Below are 27823 nucleotides of genomic sequence, written 5' to 3' on the forward strand. Positions count from 1 at the left end.
TCACCATCTGCTCCGGGTTTAGCTTTGCATTGCTGCCCGTGTACTTCAGAGCTAGTTAAGTACAAGAGTGAGAAATATTCATAACAGATGTGACACAGCTGTGGAACTAATAGAAACAGCAGTCTAAAGATGTCAACATAAAAAACGCGTAGGCATGCAGCATGCACATTTCATTGTAAGGTGCTATTTTCTATTGCTATTTAAAATCCACATAAGAGTAAATTGTGTGGGGAAGGTTTAAAATTAACCGTGGACCAGGCACCAGCTCACAAGATGTATCACTGATTTTCCTTATTGTATTTGACTTGCATCCCATCTCTCATACTGTCTATACCATGAGAAGCTGCCTCAGGTTAACCTTTTCGTCAAAGTCTTCATGCGTGTGTTTGCCATTACATACTGTTCCTCTTGAGAAGGTTTGAAAAGACCCCAATGTCCAGTGCCAAAGTCACCCCTGAGGTTTGGTTATATGGTTTTTGTGGGTCTCCGTCTGTTCTATTCAAGTCTTGTATTGTTTATACATCAACTTGCATTTATATGGCACCTTGACGTAGTAAAATGTCCCAAAGTGCTTCACAGGACTGTTATTAAAACAACATTTATCACCGAGGCAGGTAAGGAGATATTAGAACAGTTGACCAAAAGCTTGGACAAAGAGGTAGGTTTTAAGGAGTGTCTTAAAAGGAGAGAGGTGGAGAGGTTTAGGCAGGGATTCCAGAGCTTAGGGCCCAGACAGCTGAAGGCACGGCCGTCAATGGTGGAGCGATGAAAACTGGTGATGTGCGAGAGGCCAGAATTGGAGGAGCACAGAGCTGGAGGAGGTGAGAAGTGTTGAAAGTCCGATACTTCTACCCACACACATCATTGTAGGGATGGGCCTGGAGTCTCCTCCTTGGGCACAACCCGAAGGTTACACCCCAAATTGGGCCCATTTTCCTGATGTCAAATTATACCCAAGTGCCCTCCCAATCTCATTGGAATACACCCAAACTCAAAATGGGCATAAATCAACGTAAATAATAGAGGGCCCAAGGAAATGCCAAACCCACGCCAGGATATTTTGAAAACTGCAGTGTGCAATCCAAAGGTTTTTGATTTAAGAATTCCAGTCTGTTTCTGAGGGGGAGGGAAAGGGGAGGGGAGGGAGGGAAGGGGGTGTGGCCTGTACTTCTGACCTGTCAATCATGTGAAAGGCTGCAGTATCTTTCCTGGAAGGACTGTCTAAAACACCAGTTGAATGAATGAGTGACTTGATTATCAGCACATTAAAAATAAGAGCTTGTCTTTAATATGCATGATAAAATATATAACAAGAAAAATACACACACAATCTTACCATTTTCCCTCAACTGCCTGTTATATTTAAGACTAATTATAGTCAGCCTACTAAAATTTTCATATGCAGAACTATCCATGTCTGTACACACTCACTCACGTTCTCTCACACACACACAAATAATAGTAGCTTGTGTGTTGTAGGGTTGTAACATAATCTCATTCTTCAAATGCCTTCTATAAACCAGGTTCAAGGGGTTATAACATATCTAGACCCAATGAATGCCTTGTAAAAAAACTTCAAGCCAATCCTTTATAAAACACATAAAATATGAATTGCAGGGGTTTAATAAAGCCCATTAAATTACTATCGGGTTATATGATGCAACAGCCTTTACCTGGCAGCAGACGTGAGCTACAAGACTGCAGAGCTGGATTTGTTTATGCTAGGTAAGTCTGGGAGGGGATTGTATTAAAATATTTAAGATTTTTAAAGGTGTGAACAGGATGAACTCCATGACCCTGAGAATGACTAGGGAACATGGGATACAGATCAGGCGGTAGAGTTTCCGATTTGGCTGCAATCGGGAAATTGGCCAAAATGCGTTCGAAATTGCGTCGGGTAGGTTACAGTTCAAGTTTCCAATAAAAATCATTTGTATAATCACAAAGGTTAAAATCTTCCATGAACCAGTGTAATAGAATGTAATCATTTGTTTTTTTTTCTTTCCATTATAAGGTATTCATTCATTGATATATTTAAGAGCGGTGACCTGGTGTAGTTTTATTAATACAGCTGAAAATGGGTTTATCACAAAAAATATATGTGTCCAGTCCTCCACCTGTGAGCAACCTGATTTAAAATCACTGAAAATTACTTTTTTTAAAACTATACTGAACCACATTACTTTCATTGGTGCACACCAATCAGTTTCTTAGTAAATTAAAGACTTTTTCATCTGAACTTTTAAAACATGCCGACTAGTGCCTGTGCGCCTAAGAAATTTAGTGCAATTTGAAGAGCCTCCCCGAATCAGCGAATGTTGACCTGGGGCCGTGGTCAGATTTGTGGCCGGGGCCTGATAAGAGTTATACAGCACAGAAAGAGGCCCATCGTGTCTACGCCAGCCATCAAGCCCTATCCTAATCCCATTTTCCAGCACTTGGTCCGTAGCCTTGTATGCTATGGCGTTTCAAGTGCTCCTCTAAATGCTGCTTGTGTGTTGTGAGGGTTCCTGCCTCTACCTCCCTTTCAGGCAGTGAGTTCCAGATTCCAACCATTCCAAATCCCCTCTAAACCTCCTGCCCCTTACATTGAAACTATGCCGCCTAGTTATTGACCCCTCTACTAAGGGAAAAAGTTCCTTTCTATCTACCCTATCTCTGCCCCTCATAATTTTGTACACCTCAATCAGGCCCCCCCCTCAGCCTTCTCTGCTCTAAGGAAAACAACCCCAGCCTGTCCAGTCTTTCTTCATAGCTGAAGCGCTCCAGCCCAGGTAACATCCTGGTAAATCTCCTCTGCACCCTCTCCAATGCAATCACATCCTTCCTATAGTGTGGCGACCAGAACTGCACACAGTATTCCAGCTGCGGCCTAACTAGCGTTTTGTACAGCTCCATCATGATCCGCGAATTGAATCTTAAAGATTCTGGAAAAACCACGATCTTTTGCGCTGGTTCTGCCGTTTCCGCCCAGATTGCGCTGACGCTACTGGCAAAAACACGCGGAAACTCTACCTCCAGAAGGTCAAAGGTGAATGGATAGACCCTATACCACTAGTTTACATCTCAGGGTTGTGAACATTTGGAATGGGCTGCCCAAGGAGCTAATCAAGACTGATATCAGTAATTTCAAGAGGGCACTGGGCAGGCATTTGGCTAGAAAATCAATGGTGGGATGTGTGTAGTAAACTCCGCTTTTGGTCTTCGGGGCTAGTGGATGGATGAAAACACGCCGTACATTCCTACGTTCTGATAATCTTGTGTCTCCTTTACGCAATCTATCATGTTTGGGTCACACCTCGAATACACAATGTAAACAAAATGAAATGCTTTCAACTAAAAACAAGTGCAAAATCATGATATAAGCAAATAAATACATTTTAAAAATCTTTTCTATTCTCTCCAATCCTCAGATATTGCCTAAGTGGAAGATTAGCGATTGGCAAGAGACTAGGATCTGTGGAGGAGCAAAGGGATTTAGGGGTCCATGTACACAAATCACTAAAAGCTAGGGCACGGCTACAAAAAGGCTAATGCCATGTTGGCCTTTATCTCAAGGAGGTTGGAATACAAAAGTCAGGGAGTGATGCTTCAGTTGCACAGAGCCTTGGTCAGACGCTATCTGGAGCACTGCGTTCAGTTTTGGGCACCGCGCCTCAGGAAAGAGTGGCCTTGGAAGTGGGTACAGCGCAGACTCACCGGAATGATAAGGATTAAACTATGAGGGCAGGTTAACGTAAACTTGGCTTGTATTAGAAGGCTGACGGGTGATCTAATTGAGGTGTTTAAAACGTTAAGAGAGAAATTTTCCTCTGGTGGGGGAATCTAGAACAAGGGGAGGGGGGGCACAAAATTATAATTAGAGCTAGCCCTTTCAGGAGTGAAATCAGGAAGTACTTTTTCACAAAAAGGGTCATGGAAACCTGAAATTCCCTCCCCAAAAGGCTGTGGAAGTTGAATCAATTGAAATTTTCAAGACAGAGTTTTATTAGGTGAGGGTATGGAGGGATATGGATCAAAAGGTGGAAAAATGGATCTGAAGTACAGATCTGCCATAATCTAACAATGGCAAAATGGGTTCCAGGAACTGAATGGCCTACCTGGGCTTTTCCTAGGATTGTCCTGCATCTCTCCATCGTAATGAATAAATAGCAGCTACTGCCTGGCAAATCCTCCATTACAGGACAAAAGCACCAATCCACACCTGAGTCTTACACCAGATCCACCTAACAAAATGGCACTTACTTTGCTCACATTGGTCTGCTGTTCCATGTTTTTAATTCTTCACAGAAGAAAAAACAAGGGCAGCAGGCGCATGGGAAGACCACCACCTCCAAGTTCCCCATGCCCCCACCCCCACCCCAAGTCACACACCAGCCTGACTTGGAAATATAATCGCCATTCCTTCATCGTCGCTGGGTCAAAATCCTGGAACTCCCTCCCTAACAGCACTGTGGGAAGCACCTTCACCACACGGACTGCAGCGGTTCAAGAAGGTGGCTCACCACCACCTTCTCAAGGGCAATTAGGGATGGGCAATAAATGCTGGCCTTACCAGCGACGCCCACATCCTATGAACGAATAAAAAAAAGACATACTGCAGCTTTAACCTTTCACTTCCCTCTTGCCACACAGCTATCCATTGTTCACTACCTTCTCTTGCTTCACTGCAGCATTCCAGGGAATGAGAGATCGTCACAGTAACGAAGCAGAGGGAAGGATGAGTAATGAAATCAACTGAAATAAGAACAGAAAACGCTGGAAAAACTCAGCAGGCCAGGCAACATCCGTGGAGAGAGAAACAGACTCAACGTTTCGGGTCGAAACCCAAAACGTTGACTCTATTTCTCTCTCCACGGATGTTGCCTGGCCTGCTGAGTTTTTCCAGCGTTTTCTGTTGTTATTTCGGACTTCCAGCATCCACAGTATTTTGCTATCGTATTAATGAAATCAACTGCACCGTTTCATTTTAAAAAGCTGTTGTACTCCATACACACACTTATTTAGTTGAAAGTATTAAAACAACTGACTTACAGTAAGTTTTGCTCTTAATGTGATGTGTTTTGGAGACAGTCCCTGCCCCATAATAACCTGCTGTGTGGGCGATTGTTGAAACAGCACCCATCTGGAATGTGCATTACAACAGAGCGTTTTTTGTGAGTGGTTGGATGTAAAAACACTCCTGGCTATGCCCCTACTGTAGAAATGACACCCTGATCGCCTCTCGCTGCTTCCGTATTCCCATTGAACAAATGAATGGCTCTGATGTGGCGTGAGCAAAAAAATCCACCTTTTAAAGTAGACTTGGGGAGAATCTTCCGCAGGATTTGTAGTGTATGTGCCTTTAAGTCAGAACTACTTTTACAGCTCCTGTATATTGTAGTACCGGCAGTGACCACACCTGTATATAAGCCTTGCGCATGCCTGTAACCCCCTCGCCCCCTAGTCTTGAGACTACCCTTCTCCAGTAAAGACCTGTTTATTGTTAATTTACAGCATCCGTGTGATTATTGAATAACAGCATATCCTCAGACTCAGGGATCTAACAGGATTCACCCGATCACTTTGGCAGAAAGCCCTGAAGTAATGGCACAAATGGCCATTGACGGCCTCACGGTGGCTTCAACCAACTATCTACTGAAGTTACAGCAAGATAACTTCCCCCCCCCCCATCCCATGGTAATTTTATTGCGTATGTTCGTGACAGTAGGGATGCTGCAGTTGGTCTTACTGGCCCTGGGCGAGAGATGGGGGGGTTGGGGGCGGTAAATCAGACAGGATTTTCGCTGCTGACAATCATCCAGTCAGTGATGCCTGCGGCATATGTTGATAATTGTGTGAGGCTCGCACTGGGCGGAGCTGTAATTTACCCTGTGATTGACCCGTCTCCCTGCACTCCCTGCTGAGCCAAATAATGGCTACCCGGGTGAGCGACTGGAAATTGCTCATAAAATTAAATTGCAGCATGGAAGGGGGAAAAAAATAGCAAATTTAAAAATACTGCAACTTTTTTTTTTACTGCTTTCAAAGTACATCCTTGGCTGAGGACCCTGAGGTTGTGAAAGGCGCTCTGTAAAGACAAGCTCTTTCCTGCTGCAATACTGGCTGCCTTTAACTGTTCTCACGAAGTACATCTAAACCCAGCCACAGCTGTTAGTTATTCCATGCCTCTCGGAAGGCTTTATCCGTCCAATTTTTGCAAATAAGAGTCAGGCACCAATTTGGCTGCAATCCCGGATTGATTCCACCAGTGAGGAAGGCTCGGATCTTGATGGGATGTGTGGGAGACACAAGGACATTCTCAAGAATTAAATGCAACATTGTACCTCGGCTGACGACGACATTTTACTCAAGACAGCACTCTGCTATGTTCATGGCAGTGCTGCCTCTCTTAAAATAAACCGCCTGGTGCCTTGTTTAAAATAGCAAGGCTGCAAAACACCCCTAGGAACGAGTTAAAAGCACGCTATGCCAGTGCTGGTTGTGGTGCATCTCGCCCACCCGGTATTCAATCCAGGCCGAGATCACTTTCTCTCTGCTTGCCTGCAATGGGCCGAGAGCACACTGTGCGCTAGCGGCCAGTCAGCAGTGGTAAAAGCTCTTGCGAGTGTTTACCACTCCAGTAAATGCTTCTTGCTTCCAGTCAGGGAAGCCAGCAACTCTCATGACACGGGCAGTGTAGTCTGTAAGTACTCGCGCATTCCAGCGCTCAGACTGGAAGATCTGAAACCAATGTTATCTATGTGCCAGCTGGGAAATTAATGTTAATTCTTAGCTTTAAAGTTAATTGCATTGGCGGACAGTAACTTTTTTTTTAGAGAACGTGCAAGATTTTGCATTCTGATTTTAGTGAAGGGCCCCGTTTAAAAGGGAAAGGATAAAAGTTTATCTGAGCTAACAACAGAAAACGCTGGAAAAACTCAGCAGGCCAGGCAACATCCGTGGAGAGAGAAACAGTCAACCTTTCCGGTCGAAACCCTTCTACAGTTTATTTGAGGGCAGGTGATGTAAACAAAAGCCACTGTTTAAAAACTAAAAGCACCTTTTTTGAAGTGCAAGGCATCAGGCTTACTGTATAAACTGGGACAGCTCCCGCGCGTTAGCCCATGAGGTGCTCCTGGCTTTGGAGCACCGCTGCGAGGCTCAGCTCCCAGCCTGGCCTGTCCCTTTAAGGCTCCCGCGCTAAATTGGCAAATCCGAGGTCAGTTGGAACTGCTTGTAAATTTCCAAGCTCCAGCTCAGTGACTGGCTGTTTCTTTTTAATATGCATATAAAGATTGGATCACCCGTGGCATTGTTTAAAAGGAATCCGTGGATGCGCTAAAGTATCACGACTAAGGTGGTGAAATGGGCGGACACGTGGCAGATGTAATTCAATGCAGAAACGTGCGAAGTGATACATTTTGATAGAATGGGGAGAGGACATATAAACTAAAGGGTACAATCCTGAAGGGGGTGCACAAACAGAGAGACCTGGGGGTATGTGTGCACAAATCGTTGAAGGTGGCAGGGCAGGTTGAGAAAGCAGTTAAAAAGGCTTATGGGATCCTGGGCTTCATAAATAGAGGTATAGAGTACAGAAGGGTGGAAATTATGATGAACTTGTATAAAACACCTGGAGTACTGTGTCCAATTCTGGGCACCGCACTTTAGGAAGGATGGAGGCCTTGGAGAGGGTGCAGAAAAGATTTACCAGAATGATTCCAGGAACGAGGGACTTCAGTTATGTGGATAGACTGGAGAAGCTGGGGTTGTTCTCCTTGGAGCAGAGAGGATTGAGAGGAGATTTGATAGAGGTGCTCAAAATCATGAGGGGTTTAGACAGAGTAGATAGAGGGAAACTGTTCCCATTGGCAGAAGGGTCGAGAACCAGAGGACACAGATTTAAGGTGATTGGCAAAAGAACCAAAGGCGACGTAAGAAAAAACTTGTTTACGCAGCGAGTGGTTAAGATCTGGAATGCACTGCCTGAAAGGGTGGTGGAGGCAGATTCAATCACGGCTTTCAAAAGTGAGTTGGATAAGTGCCTCAAAGAAAGAAATTTGCAGGGCTACGGGGAAAGGACGGGGTGAGTGGGACTAGCTGAAGTGCTCTTGCAGAGAGCCGGCACGGGCTCGACGGGCCGAATGGCCTTCTTCCGTGCTGTAACCATTGTATGATTCTAAGGTGCAAGAAGAAACAAGTGTGACACTTAGAGGAAACGATTTTTTAATGTAGATTGTTCTGTCTCTGTAACAGAACACAAGAGGCAGGCACACGCTAGCAGTCGCAAGACTTCATACACGATAAATACTTAGCTTGTGTTCGCACAGTGCAGTGGTTTATGCCCTTTGGTTGTGAAAGTAGATTGATAGTCCAGAGCTTACTGATCTGGGAAAGGTGCTCCACCAGTAAAGGAGAGTGGTGGAGTAAATGCTGAATACACACTCTTTAAAAAAATATATACACAAGGAAACTGCATTCACACACTAACCTCTTCTAAAGGTGCACACCCGCATATGTGTAAAATCTGAAGCAATAATTCAAGCAGAGATTATTATTGCAGAAATGAACAGGCAGACATAAGGTTTCCGTTAGCTAACACTGAACGCATTTGGCGTACGATATTCAGTCTCTTTCTCCCCCCCCCCCCCCCCCCCCCACCGACCTTTGTGTAAAGTTCAGTTTGCAGTGGACAGGATGGTCTGATCTGAATATCTGAGATGATGGCAAGATTCAAGTCTTATAGTAGGAATATTTTAGTCTTCCAGAGCCACAGTCACTATATCGAGGACTTCAAGTCCCTGAATAGGCTTTAACAGCTTTCTCCAGAATCTCTAACAGCACTGCACGAATAAAGGTGAGAAGGGTGATTTTGCACAATTGCAGATATTTAACTATATGGTGTGTTTTAAAAAAAATCATTCTAGCTTGCATATATGAAGGGAGGTAAAATGGATTGCTGGGGAAGGATACACTGCTGTCTGGAACGAGTGTATCACATTCTTAATTCTGCCACCATCTCTTATATACACAGAAACCAAGCCATGGCTGTTCACCAGAATGGTGTCTCCCTGCAGCCATCCCCCTCCCCACCCCCCCCCACCCTGCTACAGCAACAGATCTAACTGTTAAACTTCATTTTTTCCTAAAGTACTAGAAAGAAATCTCTAAACTACATGTTATGTCCAAGCAACGACTTCTTTGAGTTGCTCATATCCAAGCCAAATCCTTTCACATTTGCCCTTTTATGTAGGGCCATTGTACAGTAACTACTCTAACCACTGCGCCACACCTAGTCTAATACATAGTTAAAGGGTTTTGAGGAATCCGCATTAAATACCGCTTTATTTTAAATAAAACAAAAAATGCCATTTTAAGCAGACGTTGGTCTCCAAGCAAAGGCTGTCTTTTCCAGCACTGCGATCTAGATCTGACTGGCGGTGTCTGCAGGGGGTTTCTCTGACTGTGTCTGCAGGAGGCTCCGTCCAGCTGTAGGAAGATTCAGCCAAGCCGTCACGATGGATGTCAGAAAGAAAACAAAAACATAGATCATTTTAAACAGGGAGGGCAGGCAGTGTACATTACGAAGGGCATTGAGAGTCCAGAAATATAAACAAAGTCAGCAGACTCCCACCCCCCATCTCCCCCTCCTCAGAGTCCACAGTACATTCAAGCAAGTATCTGTGACAGACATAGTCTGGATCAACACCAAAGCTTCTGCCACTTTGTTCATTTCTTGATCCTAATGTAGGAATTGCTGCAGACATTCTGCTTATATTGGATCACAGTGCGATTGGTGAGGTTGCTGTGACTGGCACAGACAGCGTTGTAAAGGTTCGCTATGGTCAGAGAATGCCATCTGGAATCTTGACTTGTGCCATCTACGTTCCTCTGCTAAATAGTCAGCTTACTGCGACTGCTTCTCAATTCAGATGCGCTTGCTTTTTAAAGCTGTGTTGTGCTTTAGAGTTGCTTATTTATGTCCGAATCACAACAGCTGACTTAAAATTAGCTAGTAAACCTGTTTGGATCTTTTCCCCCTGCCGGAATCTATTGTGACTTTGAAACCACATGTACACCCAGTTTTGTTCTGCAACTATATTTTGCCTTGCGTCGCTGGTGTGTAAACCCCTTTCTCACCTCCAGATTTCTACATTGATTCTCCTTCAGTACCACCCAAGTAATTAGTGTATTTCTTTGCTTTGCCAAACTGCTGGTACTGCACCTGTACCTGCCCTCACTTTGAATAAACATGCACCTGCTCAGCCTCAACTTTACTGAAAAGAGTCTCCATAAAATAACAGTGTAAACAGCCAGGCCAGACATCATATTGACATGCCAACATTCATCCAGGGCAGCTTGGCTACGACTGCTAGTCATGAGAGGCCTCGTCTCGAGAACTTCTAGCTCAAGTGTCTTGTGGAAATCCTGTACAATTTTTACCATTATCCCTCCCTCACAATTTTCAGTAGAGTGTCATCCTAAACTCCAATCCTCACATGCAAAAAAACTTTCTCTGAGGACGCAAGCCCACACCAACGTCTCTAGGCCAACTGAAGCAGAATTAGGATCCCAGTTGCAGAGAAGTTCTGATTCCCCACTTGGCCGAACAATCACAAATTACTGTGGTAAGGAAAGTAGCTCCAAGAAAAGGGCGAGGGCGAGACGTGTTGTGGAGAAAAGAAGAATTACTGTCTGGGATACAAGCAGAGTGGGACCTGTTTATAATGAAACTGCGTCACAACAAATACCCGCCAGAGCAAGATTTTCACTCATTGAAAGAGTTGGCTGAATGTGAAGTATGAGAGAGCAATGGAAGTCAATAGGGAAGACTGCGCCAAATCAACATTTACAGAGAAAGGGCAGCGGGTTAGTCGAGGCAGCCTCGAGATAACCCGTTACAAACACATGTTACAGATAGTCAAAACAACCAAAACTTGACAGAAAAGGAAAGCGGAAAATATCGATGAACACGAGCTTGAAAATAAAAAGGCAAATGGACATGCAAAGAAGATTCCAGGACCTGAAGGTGACCAGAGCGAGAGAGAAAGTTCCAACAAACCTGGAGAGACTCTTCGTAGGCTGAATGAGCAGTGCTCAGATGAACCCTGTAAGCAGGCAGTAATTTCATTACAATAGTAGTGTTATGCATCTAGTTACATGTTAAATGAATTGGGACATTGAAAATTTAATAGCATGAATACAGTTTCACTGGAGCGGAGCTCACTGTTAGCAGGTTCCACTGTCAGTGGATTATTGAAGTTTATGGTCTATGAAAACTAACGGCTGTTTTTCTTGGGTGTAGTATTTTCCATTGTTTTGATTCAAATTAATCTGATAAATCGTAAACACGTTGCTCTTCTAAAACTCTCATCAAATTCATTACAAATGCCAGTTATCAATGATTCACCAGGCAAATCTTTACCAAACTGGCCCAAAATGGAGAAAGAGGCGCTGCTAATGAGTTCACTAGTGGTCAATGAGAACTTTGAGAGGTAGGGTCACTGTGTTTCTGCGTCCGTGCAAAGCCTAGATACTGCCCTTGGTTATAATCGTGAATGCTTGACACGTTGATATGGCATTCTTCTATCTGCTACTTTAATGTAGGTGTTAACCCATTCGAAGCAAATAAAAGGAGAACATTAACTGTTCATTTGCCAATATCGCCAATAGCAATTTCTAGCCAGTATTTTCCAACATGGAGCTGGCATTGGGCCCACCATAGCACTGGATGCTGTGTGTTGTGCCACAGCGGGGCAAGATGCCTATTCACCAAACCTGGTGAGATTCCAACCATGGCTGTGGTGGTGAGGGGAGGAAGGGGGAGTTGCTGGGTGGAGATCAGGCACTTCCCCCCCACCGAGGGGGCAGGGAAGAAATGTTCAAATAAATCAATCGTTCAGGACTGTTCTCAAGCATCTAATGGCCAAGTCCAGTGTAAAATGGCAAAGGCCCAAGAGAAAATTTATCTGGGGTGGGAGATGGCACATGGGGAAGCAGAAATGAAACTGGAACCAAAAAAAAGACAGCTGATTTTTTAAAGAAAAGATAGCCATCCTCTGTAAGAAAACATGAGAAAAGATTACTAGATATTTATTCAGCACTACCTTTTTTAAAAAAGATTAAAGTGATCATTTTATGATGTAAAGATGTTTAGAAGTAAATAAATTATGTTTACAGAAGTGGGAAGAGAGACACTCACGTTGTGGCTCAGTCTCGGCACCCGCTTCAACATTCTCTCCTTTGACGTACTGTTGATTAAGACCCCCCCCTGTGGTGGTAAGGTGCACGAGAAAGCAAAAGTTACAGGTTCTGAATTCAGTGATTCACACTTTGAGCAGCTGCACACATAATGAAGTCAGCAATAAATGAATTCTAATACTTTTACCCCAGTGAGTAAATCCATCAAAAGTTCGACCCTTTCCTCTTCCACACCCCCAAAAAAAGTTTCTTTTAAATGGTAGTGTTAGTAGCGAGACTTGAAAGGTTTCCAGTTACAATGCTAGTTTGTACGTGTGCAAGTCTGTAACAGAGACTGAGTTGCTATGTCTAACCTATGTGGATTGAAGTTAATGATTAATGGCACCCTTTTACATTGAACAATACTGCTTCAGATGGAAGCAGATATATTGGCCGTCAAGCTCTGGAACTCGTCTCATTTTACATTGTGCAGAGGATTCCAAGGGCAACACATAGATAAACAAGACTGCGTATCGCAGTGGTCAAATCGTAACTGCAACGCTGGTTTTACCGCCCACGAATCTTCCGCTTGAGCTGGAGACAGCCTGTGCAGGCCGCCCGTGCAAAAAAAAAAAAGCAGCCATTTCTGGCCTGTATGCGGCAGGCTGAGGCACTTAACTCGCCTTGCAGCCAGCAATAAGCAACAGTAAAGGCCAAAGTAAATTAAGCAGCCTGGGGAGAACCAGCTTCTTGCCGTGTTTAGGGTTGCCAACTCTGGTTGGATGTATTCCCTGGAGGTTTCATGACATGACCTCCGACCACCCTGCCCAGTCAAACAGCCTTTCCCCCACCCATGCACACCCCCACCCTCGCCCCAATGACCAATATTTTTATAGCTGATAAACAAAATGAATTAAAAAAACACACGCACAATTGTTTTTAATGCTCCTATGATCTTTCTCCCGAGTTTTCTCGCAGCAGTGTCCGGGAGATTACTCTTTAATTCCTGGAGACTCCAGGACAACCCTGGAGGAGTTGGCAACTGTTGAGAGCCTGGCCTTGCTGTACAGCAAGTGCAACATCAGTGAAGTAAAAAAAAAAACATGAGGCTTAAATGCTAGCCTATTGAAGGATACGGCAGTGTAATGGTTATGGTAACAGGCTAGCAACCCAGAGGTCGTGAGTTTTAAATCCCACCATGGCAAATTCTCAAATGGAATTCAATAAAATCTGGGCTGGCAACAGGGGGAAAAAAAAGCTGCCAAACTGTCCTTAAAAACCCAACGGATTCAGCAATGCCTTCAGAGAAGGGTACATGCCACCCCTACCCAGTCTGTGGCTGCAGACCCACACTGCGTGGTTGACTGAATGCCCTCGGGGCAACCAGGGATGGCTAATAAATGCTGGCCTTGCCAGATTTGCCCACATCTCAAGAACTATATATATTGAGCACAACATTGAGAATAAATCCTTGGGGGAGTTTCAGTGATTTCTTGCATCATAGAGGTAAAAACAAAGAGCTCTGTAACATCATTAACTCGACAACAACCAGAATTCATCAGGTGTCGCATAGACTAGCACTAGACCAACTCACAATGTTAAGGAGACAAAAGTTAAGAACCATTAGAGAGCGGAGCGGTTCTGCATTCCCCCACCACCTGCATCCTGTTTTTAAAAAATGTCTTAGTAAAATAATTTACTGCCTAACCATCTTCAGTAGCTATCCAAAGTAAGTAGGGAGAAATTATTACAAAGAAGAACAAGCCAGAATCAGGACGAGAGTGGTCAGGGTCAACAGTGGGGGTATTTAAAAAAAAAAAGTCATGAAAGGAATGTTAATATAAATAGCAACGTAAGCAGCGAATACAGAAAGTGCCTAAAAGTCATTTTGCATCAGAATGAGAATGACAGGTTAATGTTTCAGGTGGGATCCCTCACTGATGTGTGCTTCTAACTACTTCCTCCATCAGATTCAACGGAGGAAGGTATCGTAGCCGAACCGAACCCAGTTCTTGCGTGTTGTACACACGTGTGCACTTTCTAGTAGCAGTCAATCAGAAAGGAGCGCCACGGCCATTTCCACCCCTCCCTGCAGCAGCCAGGCCCACCTGAGCCAAACAGAGGCCCACCTGAGCCAAATAGAGGCCCACCTGAGCCAAACAGAGGCCCACCTGAGCCAAACAGAGGCCCACCTGAGCCAAACAGAGGCCCACCTGAGCCAAACAGAGGCCCACCTGAGCCAAACAGAGGCCCACCTGAGCCAAACAGAGGCCCACCTGAGCCAAACAGAGACCCACCTGACCCAGCAGGATCCAGGGGATCAAACGCTGGAACTGCTGGCGTATTTTCTTTTTACTGTAAATGGCTGATACATTTTCTACATGTTTTTGGACTGTTAGTCGCAGTGCCATTAGTGGCCAGCAGGCAGCAGTATGAGACCAAACTAGGGTTCAAAGATACAAGATAGTCACTAATAAATCCAATAAGGAATTCGGGAGAAACCTCTTTACCCAGACACTGGTGAGAATGTGGAACTCGCTACCACAGGGAGTGGTTGAGGAGAATAGCATTTAAGAGGAAGCTAGATGAGGGAGAAAGGAATAGAAGGATATGCTGATACGGTTAGATGAAGTAGGGTGGGAGGAGGCTCGTGTGGAGCATAAACACCGGCACGGACCAGTTGGGCCGAATGGCCTGTTTCTGTGTTGTACATTCTATGTCATTCTATATAACACTGATGATTGTACTGTACCTTGTATTTTAAAACATAATTGCTTCTTCTGGTAGGCAATGTAGCTGGAGACTGCGCCCAACAAAGCTGCAGCCACAGCACTGGCGATTCCAGCTATTGTTGTTTCAGGTATACCGACTGGGAGAGAAAGGGAAACACTGAATGAGGAACAACGGTAATCTCTCAACGTGAATAACTTAACGTTAGCTACCGTTTATTACTCGATCTTATTTCAATATATTTTCTATACTAAAAACAGCCGCTGTGTGTTGTTGCAAGATGTTAATGAATCTGAATCTAAAAGGTTTGGGGGTCTGTAGGACATGAGCGCTATCAATCTGGCTGGGGCAGTCGATGCACCAAAACCTGTAAAGTACCAACAATTTGAAATGTGAAAGCCTGTACGTCATCATGAATTTATATAGTTTATAAACCTACCGAGTGGCAGCAATGGAGAGTAGTCCTCGGCTACACTCCGTCTCTCTCAGATCAATAGTGGGCATGGGGTTAGTTTTCACAAGTACGCCGACGACACCTAGTTCTTTCCTTCATCGTCGCTGGGTCAAAATCCTGGCATTCCCTACCTGACGGCACTGTGGGAGTACCTTCACCACACGGACTGCAGCGGTTCAAGAAGGCGGCTCACCACCCCCTTCTCAAGGGGTAACTAGGGGTGGATAATAAATGTTGGTCTTGCCAGCGACGCCCAGATCTCCAGAATGAATTTTTGAAAACCTCTCTGTCCCTTCCATGACTATGATATCCACTGGGCTGAAAGACTGCTTATCCAACATCCAGTGATGGATGATCAAGACTTCCTTCAACTTAGTATCAGCAAGAATGACACCATTCTGTTTGCTTCCTGCCAAAAACTCCACACTCTAGCCCCCCGACTCCACCCCCCCCCTGCCTGACCTTGAATGTGCAGAACGTTGGTGCCTTGTTTGACTCTGAGCTGAACTTTGAGCCCCAAATCCTGGCTACCACCAGGACTAGTGATTCCCCTTTCAGTAACATCACCCACCTGCCATTATCCCACTCCCACTAGCACCAAAACCCTTGCCCACGCCCTGGTTACCTCCTTGGCTCCGTTTTTCCGACACCGTCCTTGGCCAACTGCCCAATTCTACTGTTCGTAAACTGCGACTGGTCTGCTGCCTACATCCAATAGTGCACCAGGTCCTGAGCCCCTATCGACCCATCTTGCCAATTTCATTGGCTCCCCAAACCTCAGACATTGAACTGAAAATCCATGTCGCGGCCTGATCACTCCCTACCTCTGCAACTTCCTCCAACCCTACATGCTAGTGAATGCCCTCCACTCTTCTGACTTTATAAGCCCCTTTGTCCCCCCCCCCACTCCCTTTACAGTCACAGAGCTGTAAACCACCGCAGTCCCACACTCAAACACTCCTCAAACCCCTCCACCTTGCTACTTCCCTCCCCCTCTACAACTGCTCCTCAAACCCTACCTTGTTGACCGCTCCTTCAAGCCTCTCCCTCAACCTTTCTCCCATCACTGTCCACTTGGTGCCTCTGTGAAGCACTTAGCACTTGGGGATCTTTTATTATATTAAAGGCACTATAAAAACACATTGAGAACCTGTTATTTTGGGAGAGAATTTATTTCACCTGCACTTTATCCCCTTTATTGCCTCACCCTGGCACCAGTAATCAAGCTGCTCTCTTCCATCAGCAGAGCCACTCATGACCTGTGCGCTGCTCTGACAATACACGTCGATCCCGCCCCGCCCCTCCCTTAGGCCCAGAACCTAGCCTCTGTTTGGCACTGCAGTTGGCAATGACTGTGCAGGTGAAGCCTGGGTACTAATGCTAACACAGACCAGGATTTAAACATGGATGCTGCAGTGTCTAGCATTAGGTCAATTGGTGAGGTCAATTGAAAATTTCAAAACTGAGATTAATAGATTTTTGTAAGAACATAAGAATTAAGAGCAGGAGTAGGCCATACGGGCCCTCGAGCCTGCTCCGCCATACGGCCCCTCGAGCCTGCTCCGCCACACGGCCACTCGAGCCTGCTCCGCCGTAAGGCCCCTCGAGCCTGCTCCGCCACACGGCCCCTCGAGCCTGCTCCGCCACACGGCCACTCGAGCCTGCTCCGCCATACGGCCCCTCGAGCCTGCTCCGCCACACGGCCACTCGAGCCTGCTCCGCCATTCAATGAGATCATGGCTGATCATCGACCTCAACTCCACTTTCCCGCCTGATCTCCATATCCCTCGATTCCCCCAGAGTCCAAAAATCTATCGATCTCAGCCTTGAATCTACTCAAAGACTCCGCATTCACAGCCCTCTGGGGCAGAGAATTCCAAAGATTCACAACCCTCTGAGTGAAGAAATTCTTCCTCATCTCAGTCTTAAATGGCCGACCCCTTATCCTGAGACTATGCCCCTTAGTTCTAGACACTCCAGCCAGGGGAAACAACCTCTCAGCATTTACCCTGTCAATCCTCTTCAGAATCTTGTATGTTTCAATGAGATCACCTCTCATTCTTCTAAACTCCAGAGAGTATCGGCCCATTCTACACACTCTCTCATCATAGAACAGCCCTCTCATCCCAGGAATCAATCTAGTGAACCTTTGTTGCACCGGTATTAAGGGATATGGAACCAAGGCGGGGAGATGAAGGTGAGATACAGATCAGCCATGATCTAACTGAAAGGCGAAACAGGCTTGAGGGGCTGAACGGCCTCCTCCTGTTCCTGTGTTTCTAAAGCTACCAGAACACAGCAAGGACACTTTTCGGAAACAAAGATTGTGACCATCTCAAACTTCCAACACCGCCGTTCGATTAATTCCTTTTGGTAACAGGCGTGACTGACCTAAGCTGTCACCATTACAGGCTCTGTCAGCTTGCTCCATGGGCCGGGGCACACAGCTGCCAGAAGCCGAGTTACTATTTGAATGCACTTTGATTCAGCAAGTTGGGAACACTCACCCTGATCCTGGTCATTGGAAGGCCCGGGGTCATCTAGAAAACAAGGTAAGAAGTTATTTTGTGCCTCAGGTTTTTGTCTGAAAGAGAGTGTGCTGGGAGTTTTGATGCGTTGCTGCTCAAAGGCACCCCCTGCTGGCGCACAGGTACAACTGCTCAGCGAAACAGCTGTGTGCAGAGGCTGTTTTCAGACGAGTGTCAGCCGTGGCTCAGTGGGTAGCACTTTCGAGGTGGGAGGGGCTAGGAGCGAGCAGGTGCTGCTGGATGCTTGATTGCTGCAGGGAGTTGGAGTGAGTTTGTAAAATGTTGGTAGTGGTTTTTTTTTTTCAGGTTTTGGGGCCTTTTTGGTCCATAAACAGCAGCCAGGCTGCTCAGAGGACAATGTTCCCAAGATGAATTTAATCAGCGTAGAAAATGTTGGGGGAAGGGAGAATAAAAGACCCAAAGATTTGGGCCGGGACCCCAGGATGTTTGGAAAAGAAAACACGGTGGTGGTTCAGTGCGAGGATAAGGAGATACGAGCTTGGGATATTATCCAAGCGGTACATGATGACTGCGGCGAGGGAAGCTGCTTTGCCTGCCGACCAAAGCCGAATGTTGGGTTCGAGGTGACGTTCAGTGGCCGAGGGGAGGTGGAAAGACTTTTACTGAGTTTGAAGGTTGGAGATAAGCTCTTGGAGGTATCTCTGCTATATTCTGAAGAGGTGGTGGTCTCATTCTTAACCCTGCTGGTTTATATTGAGGACGATGTGCTAATAAAAAAAGTTGGAGTCGTGGGACATTAAAATTTGCTCGGCAATAAAGAGACACTATCCAGGAACGCCGGTAACAGATGTAACCCGTTATGTAAAGGTGTGGTTCCCACAGGGGGTGAAGTCATTGCCGTATAGCATGAAATTCGAGACAATGGAAGGCGTGCAGTACTTCTGGGTACTGCATGATAACCAGGTGAAGGTTTGTTATTATTGTCTTGGGCACGACCATCTTGTAAGAAGCTGTCCAGACTTGTACTGTTATCACTGCAGCGAGTCTGGACACATCGCTCGGAGCTGCAAGGCGGCGAGCTGTGGGTGTGTCACAAAGGCCCCACCCGCTGTGAGTGTGAGGCAGAAGGAAGCTCCTTGAGTGACGAGGAGATGGGAGAAGGAGCAGGAGGTATGAGTGGAGCGGCTGGAGGAGCGGAGCAGGCGGAGGACACAGCTGGTGAATGGAAGGAGAAAAGAGCGCGAGGGAGAGAGTGGGGGGACAGAGAGAGGGTCGAGGGTCCAAACGCCTGTAGTCTGTTCCCGGGGACTGAGCGGCGGCCGCACTTTGGAACAACACAGGTGGAGGCACAGCACATGTACAATGGCTGCTGGAAGGAGGATAAAGCAAACAAGTTTTAGGCCCTCAGTGAAACAAAAATGAGAATTTTTTTTTTAATTCAGAAAATTGTTTAAAGCTGGAAAAAAACAGGAAAGTGATGTTGAATGTCCCGCAGTAAGTTCCAGTTAAATTTTGCCAGGTGTTGTCCCCTTTTTGAAAGAGTCTATCAGGGTTATTTAAATCATGTTATGAGAGAGGGGGAAAAGTTTGTGCCTCAGAGTCTGTGAGAGATGGAGGGAACGGCGAGAGAGGAAATAACTTCTCCAAAACTGATCCCAACTCATCGGCAAGGCTGGGGATAGATAACCTCACCAACTTCACTTTCTTATTTGAGCTCCGTTTGGAATTAGAGTTTAATTTATTATTTTTTGTTGTATGTTTAACGACAGTGTTGAAGAGGGGAAGAGAAACTCGGAGCAACGTCCATCAACGCCGCAACGAGATTTAAAGGAATTTAAAGATTTTTAATGAACTTTTCACAAAAAGTGTGTTTTAAAAACTATTTCCCCCTCCCCCACCCCAAAAAAAAAGCTTCGAATATGATTTTGGAAGAAACAGAAATAAAAATCAATTTTCCTTTCATCTAAACAAGTTTCAACCAGGTCTTGAAGTCCAAACACTTTTAGAGAGGTTCTGAAATGCCTAAAGCATTTTAAAATTGAAATTTCTCAATATTTGATTTTGAATGATGACGTGAAGTGGCTTTACATAAACATGCAACCATGCTGCTGAGGAGGGGGGAGGGCGGGGAGGATTTGTAGGAGTTACATATTACTTTTTATTAACATTTAAAAAAATATTAAGACGTTTAGGAAGAGAACCAAAAACGGGGAAAAACACAAACCATTTTATTTTTTCTGTCGTTCTATAGTCCGAGCAAGTCCCAGGAGTATTGTAAATATAGATTTCCTCTTAAACGTTTAGTGGAGTGTTAATAGAAACACGAGTTATGTAATGATGTATAAAAATTGCAGGAAGCTACTTTAGAAGAAACTACTATTTGTTTATTGAGAAAGACACAGAAAATAGTTCTATTAAACTGATGATGTACAATTTTGATTTGGTGAAATTTGTTTCCCGCTATTTAATTGGGAAGTACCTAAAATAATTCAACACTTTCCGTGATAGGAGCAGGGATTAATATTGTGGAGAATGTTTGAGAGAAAAACATTAGAAGTGAAATTCGTAAATTAACATCTTTATGTCACCATATTAGTAAATATTTCCAAGTCAGTCTGATTGGTTCTCCTGGAAGAAAGATGAATGTTTATTTCTGTTAAATCATAGCTTTTCCTGCTTTTTGTTTTTAATTCGGTGACACAATTTGTGTGTGTTTTTCTGCACTTGTGAATAAGTGTTGCATTTCTGACGTTACATGGAGGGTGTGCTGGTTCAAGAAGACCACGTTTATTAATGGAAGTGATTGAAGCTGAAAATACAGATACCCGTTCTTGTTCAATTCCTTTTAATACTGTGAACTAAAGAACGACAGCACTTTATATTCGTTGGTTGTCTGGTTGCATTGTGATTAATATTCTAATTACTTATGTGGACGTCCAGCACGTCAGCGCCATAGGAAAGCTGCTGCTCCTGCTGCTTGTGCAGCCGTTGCTATAGTGACATGAGAGATGGGCTAATACGTTGAAAACTTTATAATTAATACTAATTGCACCAATAGATATGCCTCTTTCAGCTCACCTTGGGCTTTTGGATTGTTTGTCGATGCATAACCGTGTAACTGAGTGACGTTTCTGAAGTGTTCATGCATTATTATTGCAGTTCTTTTATATCCCAGTCATTTCTGACAAGTCATTTTTTATTAGAGTTTGTACATGATGAACCAAAAGCTTTTAATTAATTCTACCATAAACAAACTTGCAGAATGGGCATGTAAATGACAAATGAATTTCAATATAGGTAAGTGTGAGGTGGTGCATTGTGGTAGGAGGAATATGAGACCACCTACTCCTTGGAAAATGAGAGTCTCAATGGGATTGAGGTGCAAAGGGATCTCGGGGTATAGATTCACAAATCATTAAAAGTAGCAACGCAGGTTAAAAAAGTCATAAAAGTGCAAATAAAGCACTGGGGCTCATTTCTAGAGGAATAGAATTCAAAAGCAGAGAAGTGATGTTAAACTTGTATAGAATCTTAAATAACAACAGAAAATGCTGGAAATACTCAGGCGGCCAGGCAGCATCCGTGGAGAGAGAAACAGAGTTAACGTTTCAGGTCTGGGACCCTTCATCAGAACTGGAAAAAGCTGGAGATGTAACAGATATTAAGCAGGTGCAGAGACAGTGGGGGGGGGGGGGGGGGGGGGTAGGAGGGGAGGAAGGAATTGAAAGAACATCCTGTGAAAATGTTGCAAATGGGAATGGCAAAATCATACTGCATGAAAAATGGGGGCAGGGATAATTATCTGAAATTGTTGAACTCAATGTTGAGTCCGGCAAGCTGTAAAGTGCCCAATCGAAAGATGAGGTGCTGTTCCTCGAGCTTACATTGAGCTTCATTGGAACAATGTAATAGCCCGAGGGCAGAGAGATCAGAGTGGGAGTGAAGCGGTGAATTAAAGTGACAGGCGACTGGAAGCTCAGGGTCACCTTTACGGACTGAACGATCTGAAATTGTTGAACTCGATATTGTATCGAACCTTGTCTGATTGTCTCATGATTTGAGACAGTGGGGTGGCAATATGGCATTACTTTTAAGTGGTTGCTGTTGTTGTAAAAGTTGTTGTTGTTGTAAAATTTGCTCACGGACGAAAAGGTCGCGCTCAAAGGAGTTCGTGGCCCGCTCAGCACAAAAAAAAATTAGAGGGAACATTGCTCCACGCCCTGACAGAATTGTTGCTATGCACCAGCAACAAGTTTCACACTGAGTAAAACAAAAATGAATAAATATATATGTTTAATCATATCACTCATTTTTATACAGAAAAAATACTTCAGTTGTGTTATGGGGGGAGGGGGTCCGAGTAATTTTTATAACACGGGAGGGGGGGCCTCAGAAACAAAAGGGTTGAGAACCCCTGTACCGCACCTTTACAGCAATTCCAACGTACAGGAAACTTTCTTTTATCCGGCACGGACGGGACCGACGTGGTGCCGGTTCATCAAAAATTCCGGATAACCGAACGCTTTAGTAAAAGATAGGGAGAGCGGACAGCTCCGTATAAAGCAACAAACCCTGTACTGTAGAACAATGAACACAAGTTTCAAGCGTCTCAGTAGCTTAGCAACAGCTGCAGCCACACCCTTGCACAGCACCAGATGGAAGAAGGCAAATAAATATGAAGTAAAACCTACTCCTGAATTTTGCCGGTTAACCGAGATTTCCGGTTATTTAGGTGCTGGTAAATCGAAAGTTTCTTGTACCATACCAGATAACTCTTTAAAAAAACACTACAGTGCAGGTCCTGTCGGGAGTAGAATGGACTACTGTACTTTCATAATCATGTATAAGGAAAGACTTGAAAAAAGCAGATTACAGCGTGATATTTTGACATCTAGCAATCATGCCACAAGTTGTGCAACATATTCCTCCGTTCACTGTGTGAAAACCGACAAACTTATGAATCCAAATACGTGAAGTTTACCTGACTTTTTCTTATCTGGTTTGTAGCCCCCACCGCCCAACATATCTTCAAGATCTTTATCTGAAATGTCACCGGTGCCTACACACACACACAAAGAGAAAATGGTATCAGTGCTAAACACATTGGAGCACAACTGTGCACCCACAGAATCAGGCTTGTAAGTGGAAGTGGCATTCTGAGGTTTGAAAAACCGCCAACGTCGCACAACACAACAGGAATTTGTGCTCGGCTGCCAGTGGCGAGTGGAATTTGTCCCGTTTAACCGATCGAGTGTGAAGAAACTTATAAAATTCTAACAGGACTAGACAGACTAGATGCAGGAAGGATGTTCCCGATGGCGGGGGAGTCCAGAACCAGGGGTCACAGTCTAAGGATAAGGGGTAAGTCATTTAGGACAGAGATGAGGAGGAATTTCTTCACCCAGAGAGTGGTGAACCTGTGGAATTCTCTACCACAGAAGGCAGTAGAGGCCAATTCATTAAATATATTCAAGAAGGAGTTGGATATATTTCTTAAGGCTAAAGGGATCAAGGGATATGGGGAGAAAGCAGGGACCGGGTACTGAATTTGGATGATCGGCCATGATCTCACTGAATGGTGGAGCAGGCTCGAGGGGCCGAATGGCCTACTCCTGCTCCTATCTTCTATGTTTCTATGTTTCTATGTAAGGTGCTTGTAGGTTACGTCACATCATCAGCGCAAATGGGACCCAATCTACATTCCACATTCCAGAAATATCCACAGTGTATTCTGTTTATTCCAAATCTTATTAAAGACCTTCTGACCAAAGAGAAAATGTTGACATGCAAGAGACAATCAGGAGCGCACTCTATGCTTGTGCTCATTAAAGTAAGGGATAATGGTATTGGAAAGACAGACAGCTCTCACAGATGGGCCTTATTTACACGCTACAATCTTTCTCCAAGCTCACTAGCTGTCAGCGTTTCTTTCACATCAAGTTGTCTTGACGGGTTAAATGTTTTGGCTATGATAGCAGTAGTTGGTTAATTCCCAAATGCTCCAATGGAATCCTACCCAAAATGTGACATGATGCAATTTAGGACGACCTTTGCTTAGAGCTGAACTGACAAAACATGTCAACGCGAAAACAACCTTAGAAAAAATAAAAATGATGTGTCCTTTGCTGTACAGCCAACTAATGATTCCCCAGATCAATGTTTGGCTGGAATAACTCAGCAATTTCACCGCATTCACACAGCTACCTGGTGGCAGGGGACTTGAGGTTTATCTCGCACGTCACTTTAAGTTGATGTCATTTGTCAATCCAGGCTGGAAAAAAAATGCAACATATAGCAGGTGCCCACGTAGGCAGGATTGTTTCACTGTGATGACTTTCTGTTGTGGAGAGGTTCCTCCTCAGGAAGTGCTTGAACTAATTTCATTTGAGGTTCCTCACAGCCTGGACACAAAGGATGTCCCAGTCTGGATTCAAGTGGAGTTTCGAAGCATCTCCCAGCCCATTGCTTTTCTTTTAGTTTACTTTCCTTTTGCAATTATCTTTGAATTTGACATCTTATTTTTAGGCTTAGGCTAGACCCAAATTTCAGGGCACAGGCGGGGAAACGACTCGGAGAGCTCTCTGATCTGACGTCTGACCGATGGTGACAGGATACTGGGTGAGCGAGCCGCGGAAACTCCACGGGATCCGTGCAGAGTAAAATCAGCGCAGGTCTCCGAGAATATCAGCACACCGGCGAAGGTTACGATGTCCCCGGAGGCAGTTTCATTGAAAGAAACTGAATGATGATTTGCCCCAGCCTTGCAGCAAATGGGTATTTCACCGCGAAAGCATCACGGCTCCAGCACTGATATCACTTCGGTGTGCACAGAATTGTACTCGAGAATAATTAATTCAGGATCATTGTTGGCTTGTGTATTTTACCTGGAAACTTCAGTTTATAAATCGAGTTGAGTGTTCTGGAAATCAAACTTCTCAGCAGATATATGAAGCAGTCACATCAAATTTGTTATTTAATCATTCCTGCCCTCTACCCTATCGCAGACCTCTCCCTTTTCCCCTTTCCCTTGGCTCTGCACTTGCTTAAAAGCTGTTCATCTCTGACATCTTACAGTTCTGATGAAAGGACATCGACCTGAAACGTTGGCCCCGATATTTACTGGGATGGGCTTTGAGAGCGGGGAGGTGGGGAGGGGGAAGATCCCGCACACTCTGCAGTTTGAATGATACGGCGGGCGTCTTTTCTTTCCGGCAGGCTCCCCGCTCAGAAGCCAGCCTGATTGGCAGGCTTGGCACTCTGTCAGGCGAGAAACACTCCGAAGGAGGCCGCAGGCCAGGAGCAGGTAAGGGAGCCTGCAGTTCGGTTAGGGGGAGGGGGGGTGGGGGCAGGAAGTCTGTTCTCCGATCCCGGGGGGAGAGGTCCGATGGCGGGCAGGGAAGAAGGATAGCTTGGTGGGCCGGGGAAAGCACTCCTACTCCTCTTGGCCCACAGGCAGTGCTGTAAAGGCACTTATCCATTCCACAAAGCTGTCCTCGCCTGCCTTTAGCTGCCGGGTTTCCCGAGGCCCGGGAAACCCGGCCGGTCAGGGTTAAAATCAGAAGATAGGTTAAAACTGCGTCACGGAGCCTCATTTTAATATTTAAATGACCAACCCGCCTCCTGGGAGCGGATTGGCTGCCCGCCCCTGTTAAAACCAGAAGTGAGCAGGTTGGAGGCGGGTTTGAGTTTAAAATTTTTTTTTACATCTCACCCGACCCCAACCCACCCATTTTTGGGGGTTAAAATTCTACTCGTTAACTGTGCTTCTCTCTCCACAGAGGCTGCCTGACCTGCTGAGTGTTTCCAGCATTTTCTATTGTTACAACAAATTTGGGGTTCGGATCATTTTGAAGGGGTGATCTTTATGAGCAAGGATTTTTTGAGCAAAGTCTACGTCGTTGAACTGACTTCGAAATGACTTGGTGACATATCTGAGTGTCTGATGTCACCACTCTGCAAACAGGATCTCCTAGTTTTCAAGGCACAATCCCGTCATTGCTTCACTCTTAAGAGAAGTTATTGAAAGACTTTCACAATTGTCGAAAATAAAGTGGAGACCGTGCAAACCAGAGAAAAAGGGGGCGGAGGGGGGAGATCTCATATAGCAACAATTTTCAAACATTGATTGCAGCTGGGAAAATAAATAATTAGTACTTGCAGAGAGGAAACATCAGCCATGCACCAGCCCCAATTAACATGTGCAAAATTCATCCACACTGGGAGGAAACACTGTCAAAGATAGATTCTGGTGGAACCATGCAGTCATGCAAGGCTGCTTTTAACTAACATTTTTTACAAAATGGCACAAAGATTATGCAACATTTAAATTTTCATTTACAAGCAGATTATTTGTAGAACCAGAAAGGAGAGTGCTGTTAATAGCCACACACTGCCTGGAGAGGGTCGACAGGATCTCTATGGAGATCAGAGGACATGGTGCTAAGTCAGAATGCAGTGAGCGACAGGAGAGGAGACTGCGACTGGCTGCAGGTAAAGCTGGGCGAATCCAGAGAAGCCCAAGTACACTGGCTCTGGCCAGCCTCAGGTAGAACACACTTGAGCCAGAGTTAAGTTGAGCGTACAGCTAGGAGATGTGGTACTGCATCGAGACGATAATAAATATTCTGTTTGTGAAGCACTCTGCTGGCATATAGTGGCACTGCCTTCCATTTTTTATCTTTAATCCTTCTAGGAACTATAGGGGTTAAAAGATACCACTTCCCTGGCACTCAAACAATGCACTTGGTCTAAAACTGTGCTAACCTGCTTGACTGTAACTAACTTACACAGGCTCACCCAAGTGGTCAGGTGCAGGAGGCACAGCTCAAAACACTGCGGTCCGAGATCAACAGCAACCATAAATTGTATAATTTCTGTGCAACATATCTGGCTTTCAAATGGTATCCTGGTACAACAAATGTCTATTCAGTAGATCTTTAGAGAATAGGCAACATGTCCAATTGTTTTGCTGATATTTAGATGATGTATTGAATCTTAAACCATTGTCTACGGTTTAAATAAAGGGGCAGGATGGGTTGTAAATCTGCTCTTCGCCTTCCAACTTTCAATTTTTGATTAAAAATGATTCCGATGGCCAAATCTTTGCAATGGCTGCTGCTGCTGGCTTATTTGTATTAGTCAGTGCTGTGCCTGTTGTTCTGTTTGGGTTACTAATGAAACTTTTATTTTGGGAGCGTGCAGGAGAATGTGTCGTGATATTAAGGCTGCTAGTTTGCAATTTACAAAAATGAATGAATTACGAGACATCAACTCTGAAATTGCAGGTCACTTCACAGCAATGTAATATAATTCTCAAAACTCACTGACTGCGTATATTCAAAGGCAGCACCTTAATCCGACTGAAGCAATTCCTTTCTAGATTGGATGGCGGATGATTGGATAGTAATAACTATTGCCAGTTTAGGTGGTTACCAGGTACAGTCATGGTCTCCATTGGCTGCCATGGTGCTATTGATTTCTGGCTAGTGGTTGCCTGTGTGAGGACAACTTTGTTACTGAAAGGGGCTCAGTCTCATGAGAAAGCCCTACTAGCTGTCTCAAAACTCTGGCTCAGAGTACCAAATCAGGTCCGTTGGCCTGTGTTTGGTTTGACTTTGCAAACACCTGGATCGCCCAGCTCTAGTGACAGCCTCCTTACCCGTTTTTTACCTCCTTTCGGTTTGTCATTTCCTTTGGAGCCTGGAACAGAAGGGTGATCCGTTAGACAGACAGAAACTCTTCAGCTAAGAACGACAAAACATAAAAAGGAAAAAAATCTTGTCCCGGACTCTCCCGAAGACTCCTTCACCGTGGGTACACCTGTAGGCCTTCTCCTCTTTACAGCAGTAAGCATGGCCTATTCCTACGGCTCACACATTCCCGCCGTCTAGTGGTACATGTGCAGGGTTTGAAAGAAGACATTCTGCTCGCCATCTTGACTTCAACCATCAATTTAATCGTCAAGCAGAACATTTTACATTGTTTATGC

At 44.8% G+C, this 27823-nt stretch overlaps 1 protein-coding gene across 5 annotated transcripts in view; it reads right to left on the bottom strand.

The window, feature by feature from the left end:
• Positions 1-8191: 8191 nt before the first annotated feature.
• Positions 8192-27823, bottom strand: part of cd99l2 (CD99 molecule-like 2) — a 213852-nt gene continuing 194220 nt past the window's right edge. For 4 of the 5 annotated variants that reach the window (XM_086001607.1, XM_086001591.1, XM_086001627.1 and 1 more), the window contains 7 exons: positions 27505-27534; positions 22817-22894; positions 17854-17886; positions 14915-15031; positions 12185-12253; positions 11045-11090; positions 8192-9471 (listed from right to left, as the gene is read on the bottom strand). In XM_086001607.1, the coding sequence (XP_085857733.1) occupies positions 11080-11090; positions 12185-12253; positions 14915-15031; positions 17854-17886; positions 22817-22894; positions 27505-27534 (338 nt within the window). In that variant the 3' untranslated portion in view covers positions 8192-9471; positions 11045-11079. The remainder of the gene's footprint in view (positions 9472-11044; positions 11091-12184; positions 12254-14914; positions 15032-17853; positions 17887-22816; positions 22895-27504; positions 27535-27823) is intronic. The other variant, XM_086001599.1, reaches the window with a different exon arrangement.

Source organism: Somniosus microcephalus, chromosome 1 (genome assembly GCF_052327205.1).
Source record: "Somniosus microcephalus isolate GS21.2 chromosome 1, FLI_Smic_1.0, whole genome shotgun sequence".
Classification (NCBI taxonomy): domain Eukaryota; kingdom Metazoa; phylum Chordata; class Chondrichthyes; order Squaliformes; family Somniosidae; genus Somniosus; species Somniosus microcephalus.